We start from the raw sequence: 27,390 nt of genomic DNA, 5'->3' as shown, positions 1-27,390 counted from the left end.
ACGTTGTGCGCACACAGGATGTCAAAAGGGCGTAGCTCAGGGATGACTGAGTACATTAATTTGGAACTTTCAGGAAGTATAAAGGAGATGAACAATTGACCAAAAAGGCAATATTTGCACGCTAATGCTACTACTACAAGTGCCACCACTACTACTGCTACCACTGCAACTGCTACTACTACTACTACCACTACTACCAGTAAAACTACCGCTTCTGTAGCGAGTAATACCAAGACTGAGGATGTTAAAATGAACATCTAAGAAAACGTTGAGGGGAAAGTTGAACTAAATCAAAACATACTCCGTGAATAAAGATGGCTGATATAGGCGTCTCAGAAATATTTTTAGAACGCCTTACCGTATCGAGATAAAACTTCTAGGGCATCATGAGTGGGATGTTTAACTGACTAAAAGGCAACATGTACTACTGCTACTACTGCTATAAATACCGCTGCTACTACTTTTGCTACTACAGACACAATACTACTGACACTATTACTATTCTTTCTACTACCACTGCTACTATAATACTACTACTACTACTATTACAACACTACTACTATTACGGCTAAGCGTATGAAAGGGAAAATTTGACTGAACATTGAAGGAAATCTGGACTAAATTATAAACACACTTTGGGCATGTAGATTGTGAAAAGGGTGTATCCCAACAATGGATTTGAGGGTTAAATTTGAACTTTCAGAGAATCCTTGAAGGGGAAGATCAATTTACAAAAACATAACATGTGCATGTTACTAAAAATACTTCTATGCCTGCTGCTTTTACTGCTACTACTACCACTACTGCTACTACTGCTAAACTATTCCAACTACCACTTTAATTACAAGTACTTGAAAAGGGCGTCAAAAAGGGGTCAAAAGGGCACACCCGCAATATTTTTGAAACACTTTACCGTATCAAGATGAACTTCTGGGGTATCATAAGGGGGTGTTCAACGGATCAAAAGGCAACATTTACAAGCTACTATTGTTATTAGTACTGTGGCAATTTCTGTTACCACTGCTACTAATACACTAATACAACTGCTACTACTTGTACTTACTATCACCAAATTACTATGATACAAGTACTGTAAGACTAAGAGTACGATGGTGAGAATTTGAGAGAATATTGAGGGAACATTTGAACAAAATAAAAAAAAAACACACCATGTGCATGCAGATTGTCTAAAGAGTGTATCTCAAAAGTAGATTTGGGTATTAAGTTGGAACTTTCAGAGGATACTTAAAGGGGAAGATCAATTGACAAAAAGGCAATAAGTACACGCTCCTGCTAATATTACTGCTACTACTACTACCACTTCAACTACTACTTCGATTGCAAGTAATTATAAGAGTGAGAGCATATAACTGTATATAAATATACAGTTCATCAAAAGGAAATACCGACAATGTCATAGCAACGGCTAATTGTATCAAACTGAAACTTCTAGGACTGGATGAGAGGGATGTTCAAAGGACCAAAAGGCAGTACATTAATACTACAGTTGCTACTAAAACTAGTGCTATTACTATTAATACTACTACTAGAGCTAATAATACTAATACTGCTACTATTACAACTAATCATAAAAGTATCACGACACGCCGTCTGAATAGAGTTTGTCAAAAGGGTAAATTAGTAATATCATGGGAATAGTTTGGCGTGTGAAGTTGGAAGTTGCAGGGCTTGTTGTTGGGGATCTTGAACAAAACAAAGAAGATTTTTACATCCTAATGCTACTGCATCTGCTCGCACTACTGCTGCTGCTACTACTACTGCTACTATTATTACTACTGCTGCTACTACCACTGCTACTAAAGCTAAGGCTACTACTATTAATTCTACTGCTACTGCTACTACTTCTACAACTATTACTGCTGTTATTACTACTACTGCTGCTACTAAAACAAAGAGTATTAATCCTGAAAATTTGGAAAATATTGAAACTCTATTGTCCCAAACCGAAACACACTTCTCCCAAACAGGTTGTTACGAGGACGTAACAGCAACGTTTCAGGAACGGCTAATAGTATTAAGCTGAAACTTTCGGCCTATGTTGAAGAGGACCTTAAAGAAAACCAAAGGTGGTATGCTCAGACCGCTACTAATGCTAATACTGCTACTACAACTATTACTACTAAGTCAGCTAAGGGTATAAAGGTGAAGCTTTCAAGGAATATTTAGGCGGATGTCGAACTAAATCAAAACGAACTATTAGCATCTTGTTCTCAAACAGATTAAAAGCATTATCTGAAGAACAACTTACATTATTAAGTTAGATCTTTCGATTGGAGCCATTTCGATTGGAAATTAAAAATTCCAGTGCCCTTTTTTAAGAATCAAAAGTGATTGGAGGGCAATCAGCCCTCCTCCCAAGCCCAGTTATTAAATATATACAATCACAATCTTTGAACAGTAATTTTGTTCAGCATAGTAGAACGGACCAGTAACAGTGTCTCTAGGAATATTCGGTATGTCAACCTCCTATGCTTATTGAAAAAGTATCTCCAACATACAAAGAGCAAGCCAACCTGTGGATTCTCAGAGAAAAAAAGACGAAAAGATATAAAATGTTTTTTTTTCTTTTTCCATGAAAAGATTATATAAAAAAAACAACGGAAAATAATTTGAAAAATCTTTTCCACAAAATAAGATTTTCAAAGAAAATTAAAGAGCGCCAATAAATCAAAATGAGCAGGAATAAAGTCAAATAATTTTTCAAGCGTAAAAGTGCCATAAATCACCCTCATCAAATGAATGAAACCCAAAACAAACAGAAATTACAATAAATAACCGAGTCGAACCCAAAACGAGCAGAAATGAACATGAGTAGGACTGACAGCACCCCATGCTGGTTTTCTCAAAACCAGAACATAATCTGCACTTTACTGAAAAAAATACATGTTAAATGTTTTTACATTGTTAACTTTCGTAAATAAAAAATTATTGAAACTTCAATGGATAATTATCAGTAAATGTATAACTAAACTGATAATCCACGGTAGTTTATGCTCCTTTTGAGTTTTTCTCGGTTATTTATTGTAATTTTGTTTATTTTGGGTTTCACTCATTTATTGTTGGTTATTTGTGGCAGTTTTCCACTTGGAAGATTATTACTATTTTTTTAAATTAATAATAATTAAACGACAAAAAAGCAATGATCAATCTCTTATCATTCGATTGAATCGTTCCGTAACAGCTAAGGGCATTAAGGTGAAGCTTTCAAGGAATATCTAGGCGGATGTTAAACTAAATCAAAACGAATTATGATGATGTAGATTGTCAAAAGGGTGACAAAACAATTTTTTGTGGTTGACAGCCATTTTGTTAAGCGTGATTGAACGGTCCAGAAGCTATATCTCCAAGGGTTTTGGGCATGTCAACCCCTCATAGATAATTAATTTGCCCATTATGCCTTAAAACTAAATGCTAGTTTTAATTACATCAAAACACACTGTGTTTTGCTGCTGGTTCCAACAAGAAGTCTCAGGAATAATTCAAGGACGATTGAGGGTATTAAGTGTAGAAACTTTCAGGGAAACTTCTACTACTACAGCTTCTCTTACAATTTAACAAAATCAAAATGGTGTAAGTGTATCCTGGTTGTAAGACAGCCTAGATAGATTTTTTTGGGAATGGTATTGAGTTTTATTTTTCAAGTCAACTAGAAGAGGTACAAAATTTAATTAAGCAATACTTTCTATGTAAAGACCTTCAAAAGGGTGTATATTGTTAAAACTGTTGAAAAAAGTTTCTCCAACATACAAATAGCAAGCCAAACTATGGATTCGTACAGAAAAAAAAAACAAAAGATATTAAATTTCATTTTCTTTTTCCATGAAAAAGACCATGTCAATAAAAAAACGAACAGAAATTAATTTGAAAGACTTTTTATACCAAATAAGTGTTTCAAAGAAAAGTAAAGGACTCCATTAAATCAAAAATGAGCAGAAATAAAATCAAATTAAATACTAAGCGTAAAACTATTACAAATCACCATCAATAAGTAAATAAAACTCAAAACGAACAGAAATTAATTTGAAAGATTTTTTCTACCAAATAAGCGTTTCAAAGAAAAGTAAAGGACCCCATTAAATCAAAAATGAGCAGAAATAAAATCAAATTAAATACTAAGCGTAAAACTATTACTAATCACCATCAATAAGTAAATAAAACTCAAAACGAACAGAAATTGAAAGAAATTAATGAGTCAAATTCAAAACAAGCAGAAATTAAGGCGAGTAGGACTCACAGCTTCAATACCTTCTCAAGGCCCGAACATGAATGTGCACCGTGAGTTTAATATACATATACTGATATTTATTCCTTAAAATCTTAAAAGTTGTTGATTTATTAAAGTAAAAAAAGTGGAAACATTTAAAATGTTTTTTTTTTCAGTAAAGTGCAAATCATGTTCTGGCCTTGAAAAGGCATGGAACTGTTCCACAGTTAAAACAGATTCCCTTTCAAATTAAAAACAAAATCTTGCCTTCCTTTAGAGATTAGCCACCGAGGACTTTCTGGAAGAAAAAGAAATCCTACAAATTGAACCAATCCTGGGATCGTTGCAAGGCCAAGCATGTACCTAAAATTGAAAACGTGAGTTTTGTCACAGAGCAGTGTACTTTAAGTTTACTTATTTCCTTTTTTTAATTAAACCCGATTGAACCTTGAACATTGAACCTTGAAAATGATAGTCTTTATCGTAAATTGAAAAATGTATTAATAAAAGAGCAACCTACATGATTAATAAAGAAGATTCATATATATATATATATATATATATATATATATATATATATATATATATATATATATATATATATATATATATATATATATATATATATATATATATATATATATATATATTATATATATATATATATATATATGTGGGACAAAAACTTTTTTTTTCAATAAGAAGAAAGACATATATGGGATAAATCCTTGACTGCATATGTGTTTACTTGTGAAGAATAATCCTCAACACAAAAACTATAAGCTCGAGTAAATCCTGACTGAGAATTAAACCTGCTCCCTCAACGCATTTTGTCATGCATAAAATACTCAACCTAAACACCCCCTCCTATGTATAAATTAAGGAAAAATATTAATGCAAATTTACCTTAGGCCAAGGAAAATTGTATAATAGGCAGCGCAATAGCGCTGTCTAAGTAAAGAGCCAAGTGAAAGAGCAAAGTGGGATCCATGTATTACTTTTTCTTTGATCAAGGACTTCGTAAGGTAGGAGTTGTCGTAGGAACTTGTAAAAGGGCTTATTTGGTCGGCAATTAGAAGCTCTAGAGCCCTTTATAAGAGGCAAAAATTATTGATGGGCAAGCAGCCCCTCCCCATGCCCCTTATTCACCCAAAGACATCTGACAGCAATTTTGAGACAGTCATTTTATTCAGCTCAGTTTAATGGTTCAATAGCTATGCCTCTGATGATTGCCCATCCCACTTCCCGTGGGGCAAGGACTGCAATTTATGTAATTCGCCGATCGTTTACATGCACTGTTAGTTTTAGGGAAAAGGGGGAATGTTTGACCTTTAGTGTCCAAAATACTAAGGATATTAAGGTGAAGCCTTAGGGAATTTTCGGGGAATTACAAAAGGCACTATGTTCCTCCATGCTGTCAAATGGCTATCTCAGGAAAAACTTAGGATATTAAGTTGAAACTTCCAGGGAAGGATGAGAGTACCTTAGCAATATGCACTTCTGTTTGTGCACCGTTATTTGGGCACTAAGAATTGTCTATACTCCTGAACTTAAAGCCTGTCGCACAAAGAGATCATACCCTAAATTTCATAAGGATAACCAAATTAGCACAAAATATGCATAACCGGTTTACTTATCAGCTAGATCCGGTGAATGACCTATATATTCCTGTCTGAAAATGATTAACAAGGAAAGTCGAATTACATGTTTTGACGATTTAATTTTATGAATATTTTTTGTTTGGGATAAATGAAACTGGTTTTATCACGCGGTTGGGTAGAGTAAACCGGCGAAGTTATGTTCCCAATGGATCCAATGCCATGGTATTTTTTAGAGGGAACTTATGGTCATCCATGTCCAACCTCCAAGGGGTCCAATGCCCCTCTCCCAAATTCCCCTTTTTGCACCTATATTTTTTACTTTAAAGTATTTTTTTTATTTTTTTACTTAAGAATTTTTCAACTTTATTTTCATGTCTGTTACAGGAAATAAACTTAAAAACAAAAGAAATTCACTTGAAATATTTTCGAAATGAGAAATGAAAAATGATATAGATATGTTAGTCATGACTTATCTTAAGAAAAATAATATCTGTAGTGACAATTTTTTTACTTTGAATTTCTTGGGACTTGAATTTGGCTGGTCATTGACAGTACCTAGTTTATTGTATGTTTTCAAGCAGTGTTATTTGTACATTGGATGGCTAAACACTCACATCATATTTTTTTTAAAGAAAGTGGAAATGAAACATTCCAGGAAAGTATGTGCACATGATAAAGTTATCGTTGCGTTGAATGCTGACAAAGACATATATTTCAACCATGAAAAAACTACTAGTGTTAGTTTATGATAGTGGTAGTTAATGCACGCATACAATAAAAATATATGTGTGCATTGTCATAAGACTATTGTCACTAAACATGTCACTAAAAACAAAGCTCTTAGTTGATAACAAAGGCTAGGTTCTCGCTACTGCTGACGGTAACATTTTGCTTATTAATAGATCATATCGCCATCTTTCTGGTATAAGTATTCAAAACAATACAAAGGGAAAAATAAATGCCTACTGCTGCATTAATATCATAGTATATATCATGTCTTTGTCTATATGCCGAAACTGTAAACTATTTAAAAATAATTTGGTAATAGACAGTGAAATCGAAAGCAAAATAAAATGGGTATTGGCAGACAATACCACTAGGTAACAATGCTATAGTAGAGTGTAAAACGGGTGAATTACGTTTTTACCAAAGTCTGAGAAAGATGAAGCGGAATCTTTTTAGAGTTAGAGAAATATGAAAGCGGAAATTTATCAATGTTCAGTCAGAAACACACACAACTATCGGCTCGCAAGTGTTAAGAGTCTGAAATAATTGAATTAGATTTTTACAAGAGTCTGAGAGAGATGAATGGGATTTACAGATATATGAGGTTGGAATTTATCAAGATTTAGTCAGACATATACAGAAAACAAGCTCGCAAGCGGTATATTAGAACAGAAAACGAGTGAATTAGAATGTTGTCAGAGTTTGAGAGAGATGATTCAGATTCTTTTTAGAGTTATGAACATATGAAGTGGGAACTTATCAAGATTCAGTCAGACATAGACATTATCAACAGCACAAAAATGGTATAAAAGAGTCTGAAATCAGTGAATTAGGTTTGGACCAAAGTCTGAGAGATATGAATAGAATTCTTTTAGTTAGAGACAAATGAAATGGGAATTTATCATAAATTTATCGAACAATAATCAAACAAAGAAACTACTATCAGCTCACAAGTGGTATACTAGAATATAAAATAGGTGAATTAGGCTACAAGCAAAGTTTTAGAGGAATGGATCGAAATCTTTTTAGAGTTAGAGACAAAAGAAGTAGGAATTTATCATGATTCAGTCAAACATAAACACTTCTATCAGCCCACAAAAGATATACTAGAGTGTGAAATAGGTGAAACAGTTTTACCAAAGTCTGAGAGAGATCAATCGGATTATTTATAGAGTTAGAGACATATAAAGTCGGAGTTTATTAAGATTCAGTAAATACAGACACTACTATCAGCTCACAAGTGGTATACTGGAGTCAGAAATAGGAGAATTAGGTCACTACCAAAGTCTTAGAGATATAAATCGGATTTTTTTAGAGTTAGACATCAGGAATAGGAATTTATCAAGATTAAGTCAAACACAGACAGTACTATCAGCTCAAAAGTGATATAGTAGAGTCTGAAATAGGTGAACTGTTTTTTACCAAAGTCTGAGAGGGATGAATGGGATTTTGTTTAGAGTTATAGACATATGAAGTGGAAATTTATCAAGATTCAGTCAGAAACAGATACTATTACTTGACCCCAAGTGGTATACTGGAATATGAAACGGGCAAATTAGATTTCTACCAAAGTTTGAGGGAGATGAATTGGATTTTATTTAGAGTTTAGAGTGTGAATTTAACAGGATTCAGTCAGACTTAAACACTACTACCAGCTCACAAAGGTTATACTAGAGTCTTCAATAGGTGAATTAATTTGTTTACCAAAGTCTGAAAGAGACTAATCGGAGTTTATAAAGTTTTAGACATATTAAGTGAAAGATCATCAAGATTCAGTCAGACACAGGCACTACTTCCAGCTCAAAGGTGGTAATAGAAGGAGGGTATTCATTTAATACCAAGAAGATCAAACTAGTGCCAGTGCCTTGCATTACTAGTCTATTTAACAATTCATTCATGTCATTTTACCAGTGCCTATATCAAAATGCCTTAGGACTAGATTTGTAAATGACAACGACGTTTATTTTTTAATTTATATATACGACTATGAATACATTCTTTAAGTAAATAATATCTGATTTCTGGCATACTAGAGTCTGAAATAGGTGTAGTAAGTTTTTTACCAAAGTGTGAGAGAGATGAATTGGATTCTTTTTAGAGTTAGAGACATATGAAGCAGGAAGTTAGATTAGTTTAGGTTCACTTAGCGTGAAGGGCCAAACTAACTGATCCTAAATGAATCTAAATTGAATGAAGTTATTTGAAAAAAAGTTGGGGATTGTACGTAAGCTGCGGCAACCCGAGCGTAGGTAAAAAATCGTTTTTGCTGCCATCTTTTTTGTTCCCACTTGATATGTCTACAGCCCTAAAAATAATCTGATTCATCACTCTCATATTTTGTTTTAAAACAAATTAATTCACCTACTTCAGACTCTAGTATACCACTTGTCAGCTTGTAGTAGCGTCTGCGTTTCACTAAATCTTGATATATTCCCACTTAGTTTGTCTCTAACTCTAAAAAGAATCCGGTTTATCTGTCTCAGACTATAGTAGAAAACCTATTTCACCTATTGCAGACTCTAGTATGACACTTGGGAGCAGGTAGTAGTGTCTGTGTCTGGCAAAATCTTGATAAATTCCCACTTCATACGTTTCTAACTCTAAAAAATTCCGATTAATCTATTTCTTTTGGTAAACCAAATTCAGCTATTTCAGACTCTAGTATACTACTAGTGATCTCGAAGCAGTGTTTATGTCTGGCTTGATCTTAACAGATTCTCATTAAACAAGTCTTTAACTCTAAAAAGAATCTGATTCATCTCTCTCAAACTTTGGTAAAGACCTAATTCACCCGTTTCAGACTCTAGTATAGCACTTGTGAGCTGATGGTAGTGCCTGTTTTTAACTGAATCTTGATAAATTCCAGCTTCATATGTCAATAGCACTGAAAAGAATCCGATTTATCTCTCTCAGACTTCGGTAAAAAAAACCTAGTTCACCTATTTTAGACTTTAGTGTACCTAGCAGTGTTTGTGTCTTACTGAACCTTGATAAATTCCCGCTTCATAGGTCTCTAACTCTAAAAAATCCAATTCATCCCTCTCAGACTTAGGTAAAAAGCTAATTCCTCTATTTTAGACTCTAGTATGCCACTTGCGAGCAGGCAGTAGTGCCCGTGTGTGACAGAGTTCTGATAAATTCTGACCTCATATATCCTTAACTTTAAAAAGAACACTTTTCATATCTCTCAGACTTTGGTAAAAACCTAATTCACCTATTCTAGACTCTAGTATAGTACATGGGAGCCGGAAAAGGTGTCTGTGTTTGATTGAGTCTTCATAAGTTCCCACTTCATGTGATTCAAACTCCAAAAAAAATTCGATTCATTCCTCTCAGACTTTGGTAAAAACCTAATTCACCTATTTCAGGATCTATAATACCACTTGTGAGCTGGTAGTACACTCTTTCTGACTGATTCTTGACAAATTCTCGCTTCATATTCTCTAGCTCTAAGAATAACCTGATTCATCTCTCTCAGACTTTTGTAAAAGCCTAATTCACCTATTTCAGACTCTAGTATACCACTTATGAGCTGAAAGTAGTGTCTGTTTTTTACAGAATCCTGATAAATTCCTACTTCATATAGAACTAACTCTATATATAATCCAATTCATCTCTCTCAGACTTTGGTAAAAACCTAATTCACCTATTTCAGACTTTAGAAAACCAAGCAGTGTTTGTTTTTTACTGAATCTTGATAAATTAAGACTTCATAGGTCTCTAACTCTGAAAAGAATCCGATTCATTCCTCTTAGACATTGGTTAAAAAGCTAATTCATCTATTTCAGCCTCTAGTATGCCACTTGCGAACAAGCAGTAGTGTCTTTGTAAGAAGAAATCTTGATATATTCTGACTTCATATGTCCCTAACTTTAAAAAGAATTAGATTTATATCTTTCAGACTTTGGTAAAAACCAAATTCACCTATTCTATACTCTAGTATACCAAATCGGAGCTGGTGGTGGTGTATGTGTTTGATTGAATCTTGATAAATTCTCACTTCATATGTCTCTAACTCTAAAAAATCAAATCCAGCTCTCAGACTTTGATAAAAACCTAATTCATCTTTTTTAGACCCAGTATACCATATATATAATTTCAAAAGACAAGCTGAATTGTCGTTGCTAAGTCCGTGGTGTCGCGATAAGTAAACTTTCGGGGTAAACCCTATTTCTGTCTGCCTGATCCGTCTGTCTGAACATTCTATTTGAATGTTACTCAAACAGCTTGTGGTTTTAAGACTCCTATTTATTGAATTGGCCAGGGTTAATATAGTTTCAACCTGTATACCAGGCTTCTTTGTGAGAATGTAGTGATTTTTTAGTTAGTTCGTTTTTAGACTACAAAGTAGTATCTGAATCTCGATGAAGTCCCAAATTATATGTCTGTAACTCTATATAGAATCTCATTCATCTCTCTCAGACTTAAGTAAAAAAACAAAACTATTTCACCCATTTCAGACTCTTGTGTACAACTTGAGAGTTGAAAGTAGTGTCTGTGTATATTTGAATCTTGATAAATTCCTACTTCATGTGTATCTTGCTCTAAAAAGAATCCGATTCATGTCTCCATGACTTTGGTAGAATCAGAAAAATTTCTCAGGCTCGTTGCTTTTGATGGGTAAGAGACCAAACTTAATGGAACTTATATATTCGGAATTAGTACAATAAGCCAGCACTTTTGATATATCTGTTGGTATCAAAATTCTGTTCTTTACAGTATCGGTTACTATTAAGCGGGGTCACTCATTCACTACCACAAACTGTTTAATTACCCATTAAAATCCAAACAGAGATCATTAAAATGGTGATCGTTTTCTGTGTTACCAAAAATATTGCACTCATAAAACTTTTCGAATAAAGAGGAAAAGATCCTCTTGAAGTCATAGAATTGCAATTAAAATCATATCATCAGATTCAAAGAATCAAAGAATCCTATCCCAGAGGTTTCAAGCTCCTATGCAAAATGTGGAATTTTTCAATTTTTACAACAAGAAAGATCATGGATGCGCGTTTATTTGTTTTTGTTTTGTTTTTTGCCGGGATGATCGCATCAATCCAGTCGGCCTAGAACGGCGAGAGATTGCTCATTCTAACGAAAATGAAAAGTTCTATAGCCCTTTTTAAGTGATTTTAAGTGAATTGGGTTTTTTAAGTGAGCTAGGCCCCCTCCAACGCCACTTTTTCCCGAAATATCAGATCAAAATTTAGAGATTGTTTTTTTGTTCAGCATAGTTGAAAGGTCAAAAAACTATGTCTTTGGAGATAAAATGACCCCCTACAGCCCACTGTGGAAAGGTTCATAACTTATAAAATGTGCCCATTGTTTTATTTATTATTGAGAAGTATGCATGCATTTTCAGGGTGGGGAGGGGAGAATGAATTTTCTCCTGGGAGGATTTTGCACGGGGTGAATTCTGCCTGAAAAGAGAAGTTTCCAGGCGATGAACTTCTCAGGGGGAATTTTATACTTGATGAATTTGCCAGAATTGTTATACGAATTTTCTTTAAATGTCTTGCTTTCTCTTTACCGATTCAATTTTACGCGTAATGATGTTAAGGGTAATTTTCGGGGGCAAATTTCGCCAAGGCTTAAGACTGTCTGTGCAAGATTTAGACTGCTGTTGATAGAAGAGCATTGCCAAGTGATGAAAACCATTTTGTGACCAAGATGGGCCCAGGATTGTATAAAATCTCCTTTCTTCATACTGGGGGTCCCAGGGACTTCTTGCTGTCTGGTTCTAAGCCGGCTTAAATGCTTTGGTGTAGGCTTGAGAAGATATGTGATCCTCGTCCTGCACTCTTATTCAGGATTTTTTTTCTTTCACGAGGCCAAAATAATTTCAATGATGGAACTTGGAGCTTGAAATGTTGGAACTTGAGAGCTTGGAATGTTACGACGTTAAAAAATGGCTATCGCATCGACATTTTGACTGACGAATCCAGACGATCCAAACTGGACTTATTCGGAGTTTCAAAAACTCATATCCCAGGGGTAGGAAGCATGATTTATCCTTGTATGGATAAACCATTAGCCATTATCCTTTATCCTTGTGCGGTATACAAGACAAATAAATTAAAGTGATAACTGCTGTGTACGTGAATAACACTGCTGCGGTTAAGGTAGAAAATGAGGCTTGCACCTGGTTTCGTATTAAATCTGAGCTAAGCAGGGCTTTGTTCTATCCCCCTTTATATGACTAATTTTGATGGACTTGTCTTAAGGAGCACAGAAAAGGCAATGACAGAAAAGGAAATCAAATAGGGATAAGTTTTTTAAAGAAAAGTGAAGCTTCATTAAACCAAAGAAGAGCAGAAATAGTCAAATAATTTTTCAACCGAAAGGCTACCATGAATTATTGTCCATAAATAAATCAAACCCAAAACAAATAGAAATTGCAGTAAATAACGAAGTCAGACTAAAAACGAGTAGAAACTACTACAAAGAGGAATAGGGGTAATGCGCCTTTGGCCTTATAAAGGCCAAAATCTAGTTTGTACATTACTTAAAACAAAATACACTTTGAACGATTTCTCTTAAATAAATTTTAGTAAATCCAAAACTATTAAGACCTTCAGGAATAAATATCAGCATATATTAAAACGTAAATCCGCATTTACTTGTTCTTTTCAGTAAAATATCAATAGCTCGAAAACATAATGGCTAAAGATGCCCTGCAATAAACAGGTAAAACTGATAGAAAATAGTTTGTCGTGGATAAACATAATTGTATGTATTTGGTTGATTATTTGTTACTCGTTATGCTAAATAGTTGTATTGATTCTCCTCCAGTTATATAGGAATTGAAAAAAAAAGTATACAAACCTCCAGCCAGACACTTCATCACTTCGAAACATAACTGCGACCAGAGCCCCTATAACTCTTCCCAGACTAAGCAGCAGGCCATTGAGGCAAACTAGCTTTCCTCTGGAATTTGTTGGTGCCATTTCACCGATGTACATTGTAACAGTTGATGATGCCAAACCTGGAAGTGCATAAACTGCAAAGTATGTAGGCAAGAAAGTTTTGGTTTTCACTAACATCAGATCATCGGTACCCTGACTGACGCCCTTTGGGATTTGTCATTAGGATAAGAGTTTGCTAATTTTGGAACCCAAAGGCATCTAAAATCGATATGTTGCTTTCTAGTTCCAGACCCCTGGGAAATTTGATCACTTGTATTTCAGTTCTGACATTCTTTTTTTATTTGGGTTCCAAGGGAAGGGACAATTTTCCCCACATATTTCCTCAGTAAAATTACCCAGAGATAACTTTCTGCAAACATAAATATTGTGTTTTTATGGCTCATGTATTGCTTTTCTGGGTCAGAGAACAGAGGCTGAGGTAATACACGAACAGACATTCGCTCTCTTATATTGGCTCCGCAAACATCGAACTATGTCATTATTCATATTTTCCTAACCATTCAGTTTCCCCGATCACGGTATGCACTATCAAGTTATTTACATTGCTTAAATGTATTTCCTGAGCATTAATATTAGGAATCGTGATGCTCGATTTTAGATACCTCTAGATTTCTTGGATACCAATCCATAAAGAGCTGACCCAGCTGCCGAAAAATTGACTTTACTTTTACTAGAAAATCTTTTTCGCGTCACCAGAGAAAAAATAGTTTTGACAAAAGAAACTTGGGTGCTTCGAGTTCAACGAAAGCAACAAACAGACAAAACTTAGACCAAAACTAATCACTCATACGACATAACCCGTCTGTATATACGTAAGACGAATTGAAAAGGAGTTAGAAATGAAAATGTTCAAGCAGTCAAAATCATCTCATCTCGTTCTTAAGTCTTAGCTCCAAGTACTGCCACGAACGATTAATAACTAACAAGCCTTTACTCCCTATTATTAAGTTCTGACTCTCTTCAAAGTCCTTAAGTTTTTTCTTATGACCCTTTTCGATATCCCCCCCGTCCATTTGAGAATTTGCTGTTTTTGAAAAGATGCACAAAAAATTAATTTTTGATGTTTATTCAAAATATGTAAAATCCATCAAATTTAATGGTACCCGTCAAAAGTTACGAGCCTGAGAAAATATACCTGATTTTTGAAAAATGGGGAAAATACCCCAAAAATATCAAGTGATCATAACGAAAATCACTCCTTCACATTCAATATATTACGTTGAAACTGTAAATTCTAGAAGATTTTAACTTAAGGAAGTTGGTACCCCGATTTTTTAAAAGAGAGAGAATTTGCGAACAAAAGTAACATTTCCTTCGTACTCCACAATGATGTTCACCCTTAAGAACGCCACTCTTTTGATCTACTGGACCTTCTTAAAATTCAACTTCCGTTACACCAAACAGCTTATCTATGCAGATTAATTCGTACTACACTCCTATTTTCTAACGCTCATCAATAGTAACATAGTTTTTATGATAAAATTTAATAGCAAAATATATTTTCAAAGACCCTGTTGGGGCTTTACCCCTTTCCCTTTTATTCTTTAGATAAATGACCTATTTCATTCTTGATCATATTAGCTTATATAATAGTATAAATTCAAAAGACACGCTAAATTGTCGTTGCTAAGTCAGTGGTGTCGCGATAAGTAAACTTTCGGGGTAAACCCTATTTCTGTCTGTCTGATCTATCTGATCAGTCTGTCTGAGCATTCTGTCTGAATTTTATTCAAACAGCTTATGGTTTTGAGATTACAAACAACAAAGAGAGATAAAACTCAACAAAAAAAAACCCTCAAACGAGACTGCGGCCAGTAGAGAGAAAAAAGAGATGAAAGACTAAAATAACGCGGATATTTCGCCTGTATCCAAACTAGGCGTCCTCAGCACAAGATAAAAAGAAAAAAACACCAAACTAAAAACAAATAAAACCACCACCAATAATAATAAATACAATTGTCGCTTCTGATCCACGTAGGAAAAAGAAACTATTAGAGTTACTTCAATGAGAACATAAAAGCAACTGTTCTCTCTACTGGCCGCAGTCTTGTTTGAGGTTTTTTTTTGTTGAGTTTTATCTTTCTTTGTTGTTTCTTGTCATGTCTGGCCAGTTCGACTTAAGAACTTTCATTGGTTTTGAAACTCTCATTCATTGAACGGTCAGGGGCAATATAGGTTCAACCTCTACACCAGGCTTCTTTGTGTGAATATAGTGATTTTTTGGTTAGTTCGTTGTTAGACTACAAAGTTAGTTTTCAGAGTTCATGTTTTGTCAGAATTGACATTTGGAGATTAAAAGGGACTTATTTTCTCCAAATTTGTCAGATTATCTTCCCCAAACCAAGGTAGAGTAAGAAAATAGTTTTCAAGAAGCATCGTCATTAATATATCACCAGGGGGGTCCGTTTACTCTCTACATAGATATTTAGAGAGTTTTCAGTGGTGACACAGACTGGGGTACCTTGGGCCCAATAGTTTGCCCCTCGAAAAGGCAGTATATCTTTCACATGCATACTGGTTGTAACCCCAGAACGCAAAGAAATTGAAAAAGGTAAAGGTAAAGGATACGGCATTAGACTTTACAGTCCCTACCGGCGGTGCTGATCTCCGTTTCTTGGCCCTTCAGCCAGGAAGTGCAATGGGGGGCTGGGGGCCAACCATCCTGTGCTTACGCACACCCTTCCTGTTTACCTTCCCCAGATCTCTCCAGGTACCCATTTAAAGCTGGGTCGACTCTGGCTAAGCTTACAGAGTCACGCCACTGACTCCCGTCCCAAATTGAACAATTGGGTACACTGGGATTCGAACCCGCGTTCTTTCAGACAAAGGCTCCCAAATCCAGCGCACCAACCGACTCGGCTAGGACCGGGTCGATAAAAGGACCGATAAAAGGGCTCTACAAAGAAGTTGTAGAGCCCTTTTAATCGGTTGAACACGTTACTTTACTCTAGTGACACCGCCAGTGGCACTGGTGTTAGAGATCAAAGAGTGGTAGCCTATAGGAAAGCATATACAATAGTGGTGGCTCACGAGCTTTCACATACAAAAAAAAAGAAGAAAAAACGGACCCAAACTTCAATTTTACTTCCATTGTGTCTAATATTAAGATATTGTAATGAGAAACATATTATAGAACAGATAAAGTTAGGCAGAGACGATAAGGTGGATAACACACAGAGGAACACGTAAGGTGCAGTGATAAGATTAGCAAAAATAATAATTGTGAAGAAATTCAATAATTTATTGTCAACAAGAGGCCTAACACTTCAGTAAGTTTGTAGCAGAATCAAAATAAATTAAGAAAATAACTCCTATTAAACAAAGGATGTATACTGATGCATTAATTTGAAGCAAAAAAAAGTCTGAATAACCCAATGAATAAAACCAAGCCTTCGCTGTAGGTCGCATACTCAATTTTGGGAAAAATGGTCCCATACGGAAGAAGGGCTTATCTGGTTATAAAATACTTTGGTAAAATTTTCAGTCATTCTCAGTTTATTTCGGAATTATAAAAGAAAACACTATAGCTTGTGGTAAGTTATGTAATTAGCTTATATACCACAAGATGCCTTAATATTTATGTCTATAGAGCGAAACAGCATAACCGAACGATTACTTTCAGTTCCTGGGATCATAAAAGAAGGCTTTGTCAATGTCCGAAACTCCTTGGAAACGCAGAGCATTTCTTTCGGAGTAAAAGAGATTGAGGGGTTCAAGGGGAATTTTCTATGTCACAGAAATCCATTTAGGCCTCTGCTAAATCGATATCGGATTACAAAAGATTGTGAAAGGCTTACATCCATGAAGGCGTAGATCAGTCAGTGAGCTTTAATGTTACTCACGAATTTATCCAGCCATTAAATGGGGCTCCTTCAGAGAGTGATTTTGACTGTCTTTAAAATACTTAAAATACAATGAAAAATACAGAATCGATTCACTAATCTGAAAAAAATTTTACAGTACGTATCTATGTTACCGTGAATGTCGACATTCACCGATGAATGTCCGAAATAAACTTTTTTTTTCTCATTTTATTTAGTCAGCGTTGCCGGTCAACTTTTTAGTTTGATGCAAGGTATGATGATGACGGTTAGATAAGATTTGGCTAGGTTGGGCTAGGTTAAGCTTTTAACCCATTTCTGATATTTACAACCCATTTTAACCTAATATAAATGATCATAACCTAACTTTAAGTTTTACGATCATAGGTTGCGTAAGACTGAAAAAGCTCGCAAAGCTCATCGGATCCAAGCAGAAAAAAAGGAATTTCGGACATTCACCGGCGAATGTCGCCATTAACCAAATTTCGGATATTCACGGTAACTTCTATATATCTAGCACTCTCCATAAAAGGAAAATCGTATTATCGCATTTAAAGAGGTGTTCCATGGGTATTTACAATTGCATCCTACTACATCGGTTTGTAGGCTTTGTATTAAAGAAAAAAAACGTTACTTGAAAACCTCTTTGGGCCGTTAAATTCATAGGTTTGTGTAATAAGGTTGATTCAAATAGGAATGAATTTATTTATTCATTAGAATAACTTCAAACTAACATGATTGTATCAGTATTAAAGATAAGAATTAATAAAGTAAAAAGCAAAAAAACCTGTGATGGAAACAGAAACAACAAATATCCAAATTAATAAGCACTCCTTCAAGGTTAACCTATTTAGCTGAAAATGCTAGTCAGGCAGTGAAATCTCTGGTTAGAATGATGAACAAATGCTATTAAATAGACTCAATCTCTAGAGGCATTAAATAAACACAAGAATAATCCTGCTTTAGGAAAATTGGACCACAAGCCACATAACAAGAGATTCCGTGTGAGTTGTGTAAACCATCTCTTGTGTTATGGCTCCCTTTTGTAAGAGTAGCCACCTCCTTTGACTTTTCTTAACTTGTCTTTTTCTGCTAGATTGTCCCAGAATGTTCTCCTTAGACATCCTGGCCAAGAAGTTCTAACCTGGCAACACTAGAAAGTCATTTCGCAACGTTTCAAGTTTATTACTTTGTTTTGTCTTTTTTTTTTCTCTTAAAGGCACTAGCAATCCTTTAAAACATACTCCTTTTATTTTTTACTTTTTACTTGTCGGGTTCAATGTCATAATTATATAGTTTGATATATTAGAATTTCAGCAGTTCCAAATGTCCCTACTAATGACTGCAAACATCAATAGCGGAACGCCCAATTGGTCGAAATTTTGATGTATCGAACAGAGCATGTTTGTTTGGTAGTGTGTATTACCCAGTTGTGATCCGCCAACAAATAGTCAATGGCCTAGCGGAATTCACAACAATAGTGGCAAGTAGATTTTGCTGATGCTAGGTTTCTTTTGAACTTAAACACACAAAAATAAACATAAATTTCTAGACATTTCTGCTGATCGCAGGCACACCAATAGCGCTGCCTAAGTAAAGAGTTGTGTGGGAACATTAAATTTTTTTAACCAAGGCACTTCATATAAAAAAAGTTGCCATAGAAAATTCAGAAAGAGTTCATTAATTTGGGAAATTGGAAGTTCTAGTGCCTTTTTAAGAGTCAAAAGTGATTGGACGGCAACCAGTCCCCCTCCAACGCGCATTGATTCCAAAAACATATCCAATCAAAAATTTGTTTGGCATAATTGAAAGTCTCAGTAGCAATGCCCCTAGAGATATCAACCCCCTACGGCCTCGGGGTTAGGGCTGTGAGCTATGCAATTCGTCCATTGTTTACATTTAGCATTTGTTATTGAGAAAACGTCCCAAAAGGGCGTAACTTAGGCATGGGCACCGGCTGGGAGGCCATGGCCCCCTGGAGATTTGAAGTAATTATAAGGATACCAAAGGAAGGAGAGCAGAATAGGGGAAAATCATAGAAATGTGTATTACCCCATTGTTGGCTACCTAACAATAGATTTTGATCACTAATAGGAAAAAGTAAGTTCTAATTTAAAAAAAAAGAAGCGCCCCCCTCCTGACGTAGTGGTGGATTTGTAGTGGACCGCTTGCTCTAGTTTGGGTTAAGACGAAAGTTTTTTTTTGTAATTGGTTTTAATAGTTGAGATTTTAATACCTTATTAATTATTAGTAGTGATGCCCCTCTGTTTTTAGCTGGGACCCTATCCCTTCGAATCCCAGTCCCGAAACTTTTTTAAACTTCTCCAAGACGCAGGTACTATATACATCATAGGAATGTTTTCTAAGAGACGCAGGTGTACGTTATATCATCGGAAATGTTTAACTTGGTTGTTAAGCAACAACTTAAATCATGATGTTTTTGGTTGTTAGATTATGGAGTTTGGGTTTTACCGTAATAGTTTCTCTGATCCTTTAAAAAACCTTCAGGGGTCACCTGCCAAATCAAGATTTCTTGGTTGTAATGTAATAGTTTCGTCGATTCTTTTAAAACCCGCAAGGGCCAGGGTTGCAGTCCCTCGTGATTTCATTGGTTTTTATTTAATATGGAAAGTTTTATATGAGATATATGTGTCTTACTTACAAACCTTCGGGGACCCGCCGAATCGAGATTTCTTTGGTTGTTAGGTAATAATTCCTTGGCTTTTTTTAAAAAAACCTACGAGAGCCCGCTAAACCATGATTTCTGTGATTGTTACATAATAGAGTTTTGGTTTTACCTAATATTTACTCTTATTCCTTAAAAAACTTTCAGGGGTTCCCGCAAAATCAGAATTACCGTGATTGTTAAATCATGGCTTCCCCGATTCTTAAAAAACCTTCAGGGGGCCGCCAAATCAAGATTTCCTTGGATTTCGTGTAATAGGGTCTGCTAGAGTCCACTAGTCAAGCAGGGGAATTTCTAAGTCATTTTTTTCAGACGTTTTTTCAAGACATTTCAATACATTTTTTAAGGCATTTTTCTTCAAGAAATTTTCCAAGACGTTTAAAGACATTTTTAAAGACGTTTTGAAAGACATATTTTCTTTGAGGCGTTTCTCAAGACGTTTCAAGACATATCAATGTGTTTTTAAAACAAAATTCATTCGAGACGTTTTTAAGACGTTTCTTAAGACTTTATTCTTCAAGGAGTTTTTCTTCAGTTCTTACTTAATAGGAAAGGTTTACCAGCGTTACGGATCACGCATTCGCAAATGACTCGCTTCTTCAGGACCCAAGGGAAACCCCCACTTGTAACTTAGGAGGAAAAACACATGGGATGTTACATAATAATATAAGAAATTTTTTATTTCAAGGCGTTTTTCTCAGAAGTCCTTTACATTTGAAAGATTTTATGACCACATTAGGATTGAAAGGGATTCCCCTCATTGGAATAGGGAACCTCATTGGAACCAGTTGTAGTATGAAAGCCTTTCTAATATTTTGATTCGGGCAGTACTTTCTACATGATCTCCTATTGCACGAAAAGCGAATCCCCTGTTCGCCCATACTAAAATTATTAATTGGATTGCGTGTTCCCTTATGGCTGCAATAATTGACATGCAGAGGAGAAAATCAATTGCTAGAAATTACTTACATTTGATGAGCAACTGCTTGTTAAGTAATGCTTTACAGAGTGTTATCGGATAAAACTACGAGCTGTGCTTAGCACATGTTTTAGCAATAGAGTATTTTACTCTATTGGAGCTTGAATGTGATATCAGAGATGAAATAAAAACGAGAAGTATCATTATGGCTAGAACATAGTAAACCTTCATATGCGTCCAAAAAGCTTTTTTGCCCTCTTCACTGCATATAATTTTACACTTACATTAGAGGCACTATTAAAAGACAAAACTAGTGCACACAGACTAAAAGATACTGATACAGCTCTTAGTGAATTTTATTGAAGTTTTATCTTGGAATAAGAAATCTAAGTAAGAAGCAACCCAGCTCAATAGTAACCGAAACTCTAGAAAATTTTGACACCAATAGTTATATCAAAAGAATCGCATTCTTGCGCTGATTCTAAATATATAAGTTTTATAAATTTTAATTTTACCCATTAAAAGTTACGAGCCTGAGAAAATTTACCTTATTTTAGGAAATAGGAGGAAACATCCCCTAAAAGCCAGATAATCTTAACGAAAATCACACCATCAGATTCAGCGTATCAGAGAATCCCACCGTAGAAGTTTCAACCTCCTATCTGCAAAAATATGGAATTTTGTATTTCTTCCCAGAAGACAGATCACGGATGCGTGTTTATTTGTTTTTTCCCCCAGGAGTGATTGTATTGACCCATTGGTCCTAAAATGTCGCAAGAGGCTTCATTCTAACTGAAATTAAAAGTTCTAAAGCCCTTTTTAAGTGACCAAAAAATTGGAGGGCACTTAGGACTCTCCCACGCTCATTTTTCCCAAAGTTACTGGATCATAATTTTGAGATACCATTTTGTTCAGCATAGTCAAAAAATCTAATAATTATGTCTTTAGGGACGAGTTACTCCCTCACAATCCCCGGGGGAGGGGCTGCAAGTTACAGACTTTGACCATTGTTTACATATAGTAATGGTTATTGGGACGTGTACAGACGATTTCACAGGGACTTTTCACATTAAAGGGGGGTCGGAGGAAGGGGTTACGTCGGAGGATCATTCTATGGAGGAATTTACCATGAGGGAAGAAAATTTCCATGAAGCGGCTGCAGGATTTTCTAGCATTATTACAAAAAAAATGAGAAAATAAATAAAAAAAAAAGTTTTTTCTGGTAGAAGTAAGGAGAAATATTAGAACCTAAAACGAACAGAAATTATTACGTATATAAGGGGGTTCGTCTCCTTCAAAATACCTCACACTTTACGCTAAAGTATTTTTAGTAATTTCTACTATTTATTATACGGCGTTTGTGATTCAGGGGTCATACTTAAAGAATTGGAACCAAGTTTAAGCTTTAATGTAAAGAGCAAGGTATTGACAAGGGGGAGAACCCTCTCATATGCGTAATAAAAATATAAAAATATAGAATTTCGTTACGTAAGTTAATTCGTAAGTTACATATATTTATTAATAATAAAAACGTTCGTAAAAAATACTAAGTTCTAGTTGCCTTTTTAAGTAGCCAGAAATTGGAGTGCAACTAGGCCTCCTCTACCACCCCTTTTTTATCAAAATCTTCGGAACAAAAATATGAGAGCGCAATTTAGACAACAAAAAATCCAAATTTTGTTTTAATTATTCATATGCGGTGAGCCAAAATCAAAACATGCATTAATTAAAAATATTCAGAAATTAAATGTAAAAAAACAAGTTTTTTTAACTGCAAGTAAGAAGTGAAATTAAAACTTAAAATGAACAGAAATTATTCCATTTATGAAAGGGGTTGTCCCCTCCTCAACGCCTCGTTCTTTACGCTAAAGTTGTTTTTTATTTTTTTTAACAAGTAGAGTTGTGAGAAAGAGTCAAACTTTAGCGTAAAGAGCCAGGCGTTGAGGAGGGGACAACCCTTTCCATAAACGGAATAAAATAATTAAATAAAAATATCATTCAGAAAACGTTCAGAAATTAAATTTTAAAAAACTAGTTTTTTTAACTGAAAGTTAGGAGCGACATTAAAACTTAAAACGAATAGAAATTACTACATGTATGAATATAGTAAACCTTCATATACGTCCAAAAAGCCTTTTTGCCCTCTTCACTGCACAGAATTTTACACTTATATTAGAGGCACTATTGACCGACAATACCAGTGTACACAGACTAAAAGATACTGATATAGCATCAGTGAATTTTATTGAAGTTTTATCTTGGAATAAGAAATTTAAGGGACACAGACTTTTGCACATTCAAATTTTATTAATAAAAACAAATTTACAAGCATTTTTAAAACACAGAAAAAGCGTTTAAAACTCAACAAACGATAAAAATAACAGAACCTAAAGAAAACTTATGAAGGATAAAAATTTAAGCAAAAAGAACCATGAATTAAAGAAAGATGGGAGCCATAGCAACCAACTCTCTCAATTGTCAGTCTGTAGTACTCAATGACTGAGAAAAGGCGCCCTTTAGCAGCCATTATCGCATATATGGTATTTTCGGGCAGTTTCCTGCATAAATATTCTTTTACGCTAGAATCTATTGTTTAAACTTAATGAAAAAAGGTATTTTCAACCTTTTTCGCTCAAAAATAAATTTATAGACAAAAATGACAATTGTTTTAATTTGAACAGCGGAAACTTGCATTGCTAGTTTCCTTTTGCTAATTTCTTTGCTAGATTGCGATAATTCATGGCAATTCCCAGCCTGTGGTACTGAATGGCTGACACACAGCACCCTCTAGCAGGCATTACCACACTTATGGCGTTTTTCGGAAATTTACCTGCAAAAATATTCATTTACACTAGAATCTTCGTTTAAACTTAATGAAAAATTCCAATTAGCCTCTCTTTTGATGACTCCTAGCAATTGAGGCCAATGTGGCACAATGTACCAGCCCCGATGACACCCTCTGGGGGCGCATTATTCACACCTAAGGGTTTTTCAACCTTTTCCTCTGAAAACTAAGCTTATAAACTAAAAATTTATCATTGTTTTTTACTTAAACAGTGGAAACCTGCCATTTTTTTTAGATTGCGATGTTCCATGGCAATTACCAGCCTTTGACACTCAATGATTGACATACAGCTACTCTAGCAGCCATCATCATTTTTAAACCTCTTTCAGACATTGTCTCGATTCAAAATCTTAGAACCTAGATTCAAAAGTCTTAGGAATGATGAGGTGGTGTTGGAAGAGGTAGCCCGAGGGCCAGTCATAGCGCAGCACAGATTAGGAAGTGTCAGACTATAATACCAAAAAATAAAAAATGTATCTATAAGGGTGTTCAAATGCAAGAAATTGCTGAAAGGATGCGGACGGGTGCCGCAGTGTGCCACAATGCAGCTAACTTGTTCGAAAAATGTTCAAGAATTGTTCAAGAAATATTTTAAATTTTATGTGGCGTGAATTGCCTTGCACTATCACGTTCTAACTATGAAATGCGAAGTTCCGCTGTTCAAATAAAGACAGTGTTGAATTTTAGATTTACAAGCTTATTTTTGATGGGAAAAGGTTGAAAATTCCTTAGAGATGATGAAGAATGCCATATGGAGCAACTGCATAATTTCATGGTGGTGTGTAGTGTTGGGGGTACCACAAAGGGGTTTTCTTATGAAAGCACGAATCAATGGAGTTAAAGCACAGTTTTTGATCATGAAAATGTCTCAAAATGGTTTAGAAATGATGAGGGGTGTTAGAGGGTGCTGCGTGTCAGCCATTGAGTGTCACTTGATGGGAATTGGCATGGAGCATGACAGTGTAAAGATGAAATGATAGATTTCCACTTTTCAAATAAAAAACAATGGTCATTGTTAAGTTTATAAATTTATTTTTGAGAGAAAAAGGCTGAAAAGCCTTTAGGTGTGACAATATGCCCCCAGAGGGTGTTATCGAGACTGGTACATTGTTTCACACTGGCCTCAATTGGTAGAAGTCATCAGAACAGACACTAATGGGGATTTCTTTATTAAGTTTTAAATGTAAACGAATATCTTAGTATAAACGAATATTCTAGTGTATTGAATATTTTTTTAAAAAATTCAAAAAATGCCATACATGTGATAATGGACGTTAAAGGGTACCGTGTGTTATTCATTGAGTGTCAAAGACTGGGAATTGAGAAAATTGGTTGCTAGGATTCCTACCTTTCTTTAATTCATGGTTTTTTTGCTTATATTTTATCCTTTATAAGTTTTTTTAGGTTTTTTTTTTTCGTTTGTTGAGTTTTAAGTGCTTTTTCTGTTTTAATAACGCTTGTAAATTTGTTTTTATTAATAAAATATGTATGTACCAAAGTCTGTGTCCTTTAGATTTGTTGTTCCAGGATAAAACTTCAATATATTTCACTTATGCAATTGCAGCATCTTGTTGTCTACGTACATTGGTATGGTCATGCCTCTAATATAAGTATAAAATTATGTGCAGTGAAGAGGAAAAGAAAGACATTTGAACGTATGTGAAGGTGTACCATATTCTAGTCATAATAATGCTCTCGCTTTTATTTCATATCTGATAGCACATTCAAGTTCCAATAGAGTAAAAGACTCTATTACTAAAAATTACGTTTACAACAACCCGCAATATTATCCCAAACACCGCCTAAGGCATTACTGAAAAAGAATTCGCTCAACAAATGTAAGCAATTTCTAGTAATCGATTTTACCCTTTGCAAGTCAATTATTGCAGCCATATGGGAACACGCAGACCATTTAATCATTCTAGTATGCGCGAACAGGGGAATCGCTTTGCGTGCAATAGGTTATAATGTAGAAACTATTAGCCAAATCAAAATATTAAATAGCTTTCATACTCCAACTGAGCGCCCCATTCCATTGAGGGGGAATCCCTTTCCCATCCTAATGTGGACATAAAAAACGAAAAGAACGAAAAGATTTACTCTGGACAATTACCCTTAAGATCTACACGGGTTAAATTGAATCGGTAGAGAGAGATATTTCATCTGTAGAGATACAAAGATATTTCGTATAGGGGTTCTAGTAAATTCACTCAGTGTAACATTTTCTCTGGAAATTTCACCCCTGAAAACTCCCCTCTCCTTGGAAAATTCTCCCCGTGCAAAATCCTTCCAGCAGAAAATTCGTCTTCCCCTCCCCACCCAAAAAATGTATGCATACATCCCAATAACAAATACTAAACGTAAACAATGGGTAACTCCTTTTAACTTATAGGCCTTTCCCCAGGGTATGTAGGGTACATTTTACAAGGCCGTTCTAAAATCAAAACTTGGTATCTATGCAAGCAGGATGATTTTTGATTATTTCTACTCCTTCTGTTAAGTATTCTAAGGGGTTGGAATTTTCATAAAAACCAGTCTACATCTGTTACAATATATAGAAGCAATAAATCTTTCTGTAATTTTGGTCTGAGTTTGGTTTTCTTTTAAGATTAAATACATAATAATTAAATATTCTTGCTGAAATAAATTGATCCCTTTGTCAGGAATCCTTGTCGTTTAAAATTTACTGTATTTTGTGTCATTTCGCATGCAATTTAATTGCTTTTTATTTGAGAGTTTTTTCCTAAAAGCCTTTCAAAATAAACTTATTCCTACAAAAAAATATCGTGAAATACATTCCCTGTCAGCCAACTACAAATGCTATTTTGGCGTCTGGTCTTCCTTGGAAAATTCCCTGCTAGCACCCTTGAACTCAGGAACGACTGAGTGAATTAGCTTGTAATTTTCAAGGAATGATAAGGGGGTGATCAATTGACCAAAAAGGGAATATTTGGACGCTGTTGCTGCTACTGCTGATATTAATACTAAAGGTATTGCTACCACTACTAGTATTACTACCACTACTGTCATATTTGCAGCCGAGTAATACCAAGGCTCAAGAAATAGAAGTGAAAATTTGAGGAAATGTTGAGAGGAAATTTGAACTAAATCAAAACATACTATTAATACGATGCGTATCAACGATATTTTTAGAGGGGCTTACCGAATCAAGCTAAGACTTCCAGGGCATCGTGAGGGGGATCTTGAACTGAGCAAAAGGCAACACTTACATACTACTACTATTATTAATACTGCAGTTACTACTACTACTAATAAAACACTACTACTGCAACTGCTGCTCCTATTGATAACACTACTACTATGATACTAGTACTACTAAGGCTAATGGTATGAAAGTGAAAATTCGAGAAAATGTTGAGGAGAAATTTGAAACACAACACACAATTTGCATGCAGATTGTCATAAGGGCATACATCAGGAATAAATTAGGGTATTCAGTTGGAACTTTCAGAGAATGCTTAAAGGGAAGATCAATAGACCAAAAGGCAATATTTGCATGCTACTACTAATACTGCTATCCTAACACTAATCCTAATACCCAATACTACTATTTCAACTACTAATTTTGTTAAAACTACTAATAGCGCTAATAGTATTAGATGAAAACTTAAGGAAGGAGT

At 35.0% G+C, this 27,390-nt stretch overlaps 1 protein-coding gene and 1 long non-coding RNA gene across 6 annotated transcripts in view; one reads left to right on the top strand and one right to left on the bottom strand.

Moving 5' to 3' along the window:
* Positions 1–27,390, bottom strand: part of LOC136031301 (proton myo-inositol cotransporter-like) — a 132,500-nt gene that overhangs the window by 48,791 nt on the left and 56,319 nt on the right. For all 5 annotated transcript variants that reach the window (XM_065710752.1, XM_065710755.1, XM_065710753.1 and 2 more), the window contains 2 exons: positions 13,378–13,537; positions 4,493–4,588 (listed from right to left, as the gene is read on the bottom strand). In XM_065710752.1, coding sequence (XP_065566824.1) covers positions 4,493–4,588; positions 13,378–13,537 — 256 coding nt within the window. The remainder of the gene's footprint in view (positions 1–4,492; positions 4,589–13,377; positions 13,538–27,390) is intronic.
* The window catches only part of LOC136031303 (uncharacterized), a 52,042-nt gene that overhangs the window by 7,921 nt on the left and 16,731 nt on the right, over positions 1–27,390 (top strand). The window lies entirely within an intron of this gene.

The sequence above is a fragment of the Artemia franciscana genome, chromosome 9, assembly GCF_032884065.1.
Source record: "Artemia franciscana chromosome 9, ASM3288406v1, whole genome shotgun sequence".
Taxonomy (NCBI): Eukaryota; Metazoa; Arthropoda; class Branchiopoda; order Anostraca; family Artemiidae; genus Artemia; species Artemia franciscana.
This window is presented reverse-complemented; position numbering and strand designations above follow the sequence as displayed.